This window comes from Nannobrachium achirus (genome assembly GCF_963921795.1).
Source record: "Nannobrachium achirus genome assembly, chromosome: 5".
Taxonomy (NCBI): Eukaryota; Metazoa; Chordata; class Actinopteri; order Myctophiformes; family Myctophidae; genus Nannobrachium; species Nannobrachium achirus.
Window position 1 is genome coordinate 44,971,885 of NC_137814.1, and position 4,016 is coordinate 44,975,900.

Here is a 4,016-nt window from a genome sequence, read left to right on the forward strand (position 1 = left end):
GAAACACACACACACACACACACACACACACACACACACACACACACACACACACAGGCAGAGGCAGGAGAGTAAGAGGTGGAGAAACAGAGGAGAGCAGAGCGCAGGGGAAGGGAGGGGAGGGGAGGGAGGAAACGGGAAATGCACAGCCAAGTGTGGGAGAGAGGAGAGAGAGAGAGAGACGGAAAGCCCGCAGCAGCAAATGAGACTGAACGACTAGGCGGGAGAGGTAGAGACAGACAGACGGAGGGAGCGAGGGGGCCCCTGCGCAGGAGAAAGGGCTTCTACGGCAGTGAAGGAAGCTGGAGCAGAGGAAAAAGTTACAGGACGATCCAGGAGAACTGGGGTCGCGGGACGGGTGCAGGGCTGGGGTCGGGGGTGGGCGGGGGTGGTCGGGGTGTTCCGGGAAAAGAAGCAAAGACCCCCGAAAAGGAACAACTTCAGGAGAGAAAAGAGCAACATAGGAGGTGGAGGGGCAGGAAGGAAAAGGGGGGGGGGAAGTCTTGGGTATGACAAAAAAACAACAGAGGAGAGAGATAGAGAGAGAGAGAGTTAGAGGAGAGAGAGAGCTGAGGAAAAGTTTTCTTGTGGGAACGACAGACGCAGATGAGGAAAACAGAGCGAGTGAATGAGTGTGCAGTGAGTCGGCGGTGACGGCAGGAAGCCAGTTGTTTCTGAGGCGTTTCTCCACGCCAGCCTCTGGACTCTCTCTGTGGACATGTACACAGACGGCGCGCGGACCCCGGGACTCCGGCGACATCCAGTGCGCGACGCCCCCTGCCAGTGGGACGACCACCACCACCACCGCCCCTGTGACCGGCATGAGCTGTGGCTCCCTCACCACCAGCAATACTATGGCGGCGGCGGCGGTGGGCCGGGATGCTACCCCACATCGGCACGAGGGGACCACCCATCGCTGGACCTTGGGAGAGACATCTGGGCTCCTTCCCTTAAGGACGCGGAGGGAGGGAGGGCTGCCCCGGCCGGTTCCGAGAGGAGTGGCCACCATCGCAACCCACAGAGGAGGCCTGTGTTCGTCGCGGGCCAGCCGGCGCCGGGCGACAGGAGCCACGGTTACCCCTCCTGGGACGTGAACCCTGCCCAGTGGCGGTGCCCGCCGGAGCCTGGCTTCAGACACTACCCGTCTGTGAGGGAACAGTGCGGCTGTGTGGTGCGTGGCGACGTTCCTGGCGGGGCGCGCCCGTTTGACACCAGGCCACCGCCGCAGCAGCCACTCCCACCTCCACAGTTCAGAGGTCACAGCCACAGACGCAGGCGGATTGTCAAGTATGTGTCCCGGTTCGAGGAGGAGGAGGTGGAGGAGGAGGAGGATGCAGGGCAGGGACGCGACGGCGAATGTTGTCACCTGGAGCGGCTCGCGCACGCCGCCGAACGGATTCACGTGGCCAACGTACCCAACGGCCACTACGGGCTGAGGCCGGCGTACTGTGATGGCTGGGAGAGCGATAACCATCAGGACTGGAGCAGATGGAAGGGTGGATCAGAGGAGTGCTGTAATGGACGCGGGGGCCCTCACAGGGGATTCTTCTCCACAGAAGTCCCCCAGAAACACTTGAACCAGAGCAGACGGAAAGGGATATACGTTCCTCCCCCTGAGACTGCAAATCATGAACCCCTGAAACAGCCCGCTGGTAACAATGACTGCCACCTTCTCAACTCCCACCAGCACCAGGACACAGAGCTGGTGGGACAGAGGGGGAAACAGGACTCGGTCCGGGAGCAGATCCGACAAGTGGTCACGGACTTGGAGGATGTGCTGGGGGGGTTGAAGCAGGTTCATGTGGAGATGAAAGAGGTAGGAGCTCTCTATCAGACTGTGTATATAATTAAAGTTTTGTGTTTATAGCAGGTGTGTTTACACAAGGACCTGGGTTTGTGTTCAGACCTCTCAGTCTTCCATGTAGACATGATTGTGGTGACATTTAAAGTCATTTACATGACACGTCTAAGTGGCTAAAACATATGAAGTGTGTGTGTGTGTGTGTGTGCGTGCGTGCGTGCGTGCGTGCGTGCGTGCGTGCGTGCGTGCGTGCGTGCGTGCGTGTGTTTTGACTGTATTGTTTTTGACTCATCTTCTTGGAACATTAATTAAAAGTGATCTGCACTGACCTTTAGAAGAAGGCAAGGAACTTTGGTTTCCTTCCTCACAGCGCACTAAAAAGCTTGGCTGTAGACCGTAGATAAATGATGCTTTGCTTTTACAGTGTCCATCTTGGAACGCCTCCATGGACATCTACTTAAAGTGACCTTGATTTATTCAACTATGAATGCTGACTGATTCTATAGAAGAGTTTTTTTTTTCTTGTTCGACCATGTAGCCAAGGAAAACCACTGAGAATAACATGCTATGGAATATTGATGTCATGTATGGACCTTTCTTGTCAATCAGGTCGTGGAACAGATCGATCGTCTGACAGTGGACATGGACTTGAGCGACGAGGCAGCCGGTGTCACCCAGGGGGGCTCTGGTGTGGTCCACAGCACCTCTCACCCGGGACACCTCAACATGGTCCTTGCGACCAATCACAGTCCTGCACCAACGCAGGTGTCCCAGCAGCACAGACACGCGGACCACGTCATCCTCAGAACAAACTCTCCCTCTCCCGTCCACATGGCGTCTGTGGTCAAGACCAACCGCATCGCGCAGCCCGGCCACGGCAAAGACCCCAAACACGACCGGCCGCGCGTCAACGGCCACCCTCCTCACCTGTATCCCCCCAGAGACTCCAACCACGTGGGTCCCGTCCACCCGGGACCCCACGCTCACCACCCTCAGAGCCTGGATCCCACGGTCGTCATTGGGAAAAGCACCGCCGGCTCCAAGACTCAGAAGCCTCCGCCTTACCCCCAGAACGGGAGGTGCGGGAAGGGCCCCTGTCAGCCCCCTGATATACCCCTGAAGATGAACCCGCCACACCCCAGGAGAGGCCGGCAGAGCACCAGCATGGTGTGACGGAGGGAGGGGGAGGCTGCCCCGACGCGACGGGGCCCTGAAACATGAGACCCTGCAACAGTGAGTGGAGGTCAGGGACCAAGCAGGGGGGCAAACTCATGGTAAGTTTCCAGTTGGCTTACATGCTTTACTACAGGGGTCATGCCTATGTTCCCTCAGCCACTACTACCTGCCCTACACACCCCCATAACCCAAACTCTGCACATAATTCGGAGCACATTATGTTCGAACGGGCAAGGGCTAGTATTATGTATTATTCAGAAATAGCTGTTCTACAGTACGAGCTCAACGTGTCGCAATGCGGTTAAAAAGGTTTTGAAAACACGGCTTAAGTGGTTACATTTGGTCAAAGTTATATTGACACTGCTGGCTATACTGTGAACAATCGAGGCAATGCAATGCAATGAAAGTTTATTTGTTTTGCACATTTCAACTAGGCAATTCACACGGGACATTAGGCTTATTTACTGTAGTTCCTTATTTTACTATGTTGATGTTTCTGTTCGTCCATAATGCCTGGTTGTGCCTGATGACGTCGGGCATGTTTACTGGCTGCGTCGGGTTATGACTAAAGTCAGTAAATGAATCGCAGTGTTCCCCACTGTTACACAAGGGGAGTATTTATATATATGTGTGTGTGTGTGTGTGTGTGTGTGTGTGTGTGTGTGTGTGTGTGTGTGTGTGTGTGTGTGTGTGTGTGTGTGTGTGTGTGTGTGTGTGTGTGTGTGTGTGTGTGTGTGTGTGTGTGTGTGTGTGTGTGTGTGTGAGAGAGAGAGAGACGTGCCTGTGTGTGTGAGTGAGAGAGAGCGAGAGACTGTTTGTGTGCCTGTGTGTGGTTGTGTGGGTGGGGGGCGTAGTATGTCTGCTTTTGTTGATGTCACATGATTTCCCGGTCTTCTTACACTGCAAGAAATGTCTGCCTAGTTAAACTTTTTCATTTCGTTTTGAGTTGCCTCCCCCCTCTTAGTAGTCTATTATTGTGTACGGTTTATCATTTCGACATACTTTACTTTACTTTATTTGTTTATTTAGACGGGACAAT

General features: G+C 54.7%; 1 protein-coding gene across 1 annotated transcript; it reads left to right on the forward strand.

The window, feature by feature from the left end:
* Positions 1 to 718: 718 nt before the first annotated feature.
* Positions 719 to 2,974, forward strand: LOC308285102 (uncharacterized protein; the record flags this gene model as incomplete). The annotated part of the gene is made up of 2 exons (XM_080725820.1): positions 719 to 1,816; positions 2,411 to 2,974. The coding sequence occupies 2 exons, from the start codon at positions 719 to 721 to the stop codon at positions 2,972 to 2,974; spliced, it is 1,662 nt and encodes a 553-aa protein (XP_080581946.1).
* Positions 2,975 to 4,016: the final 1,042 nt, after the last annotated feature.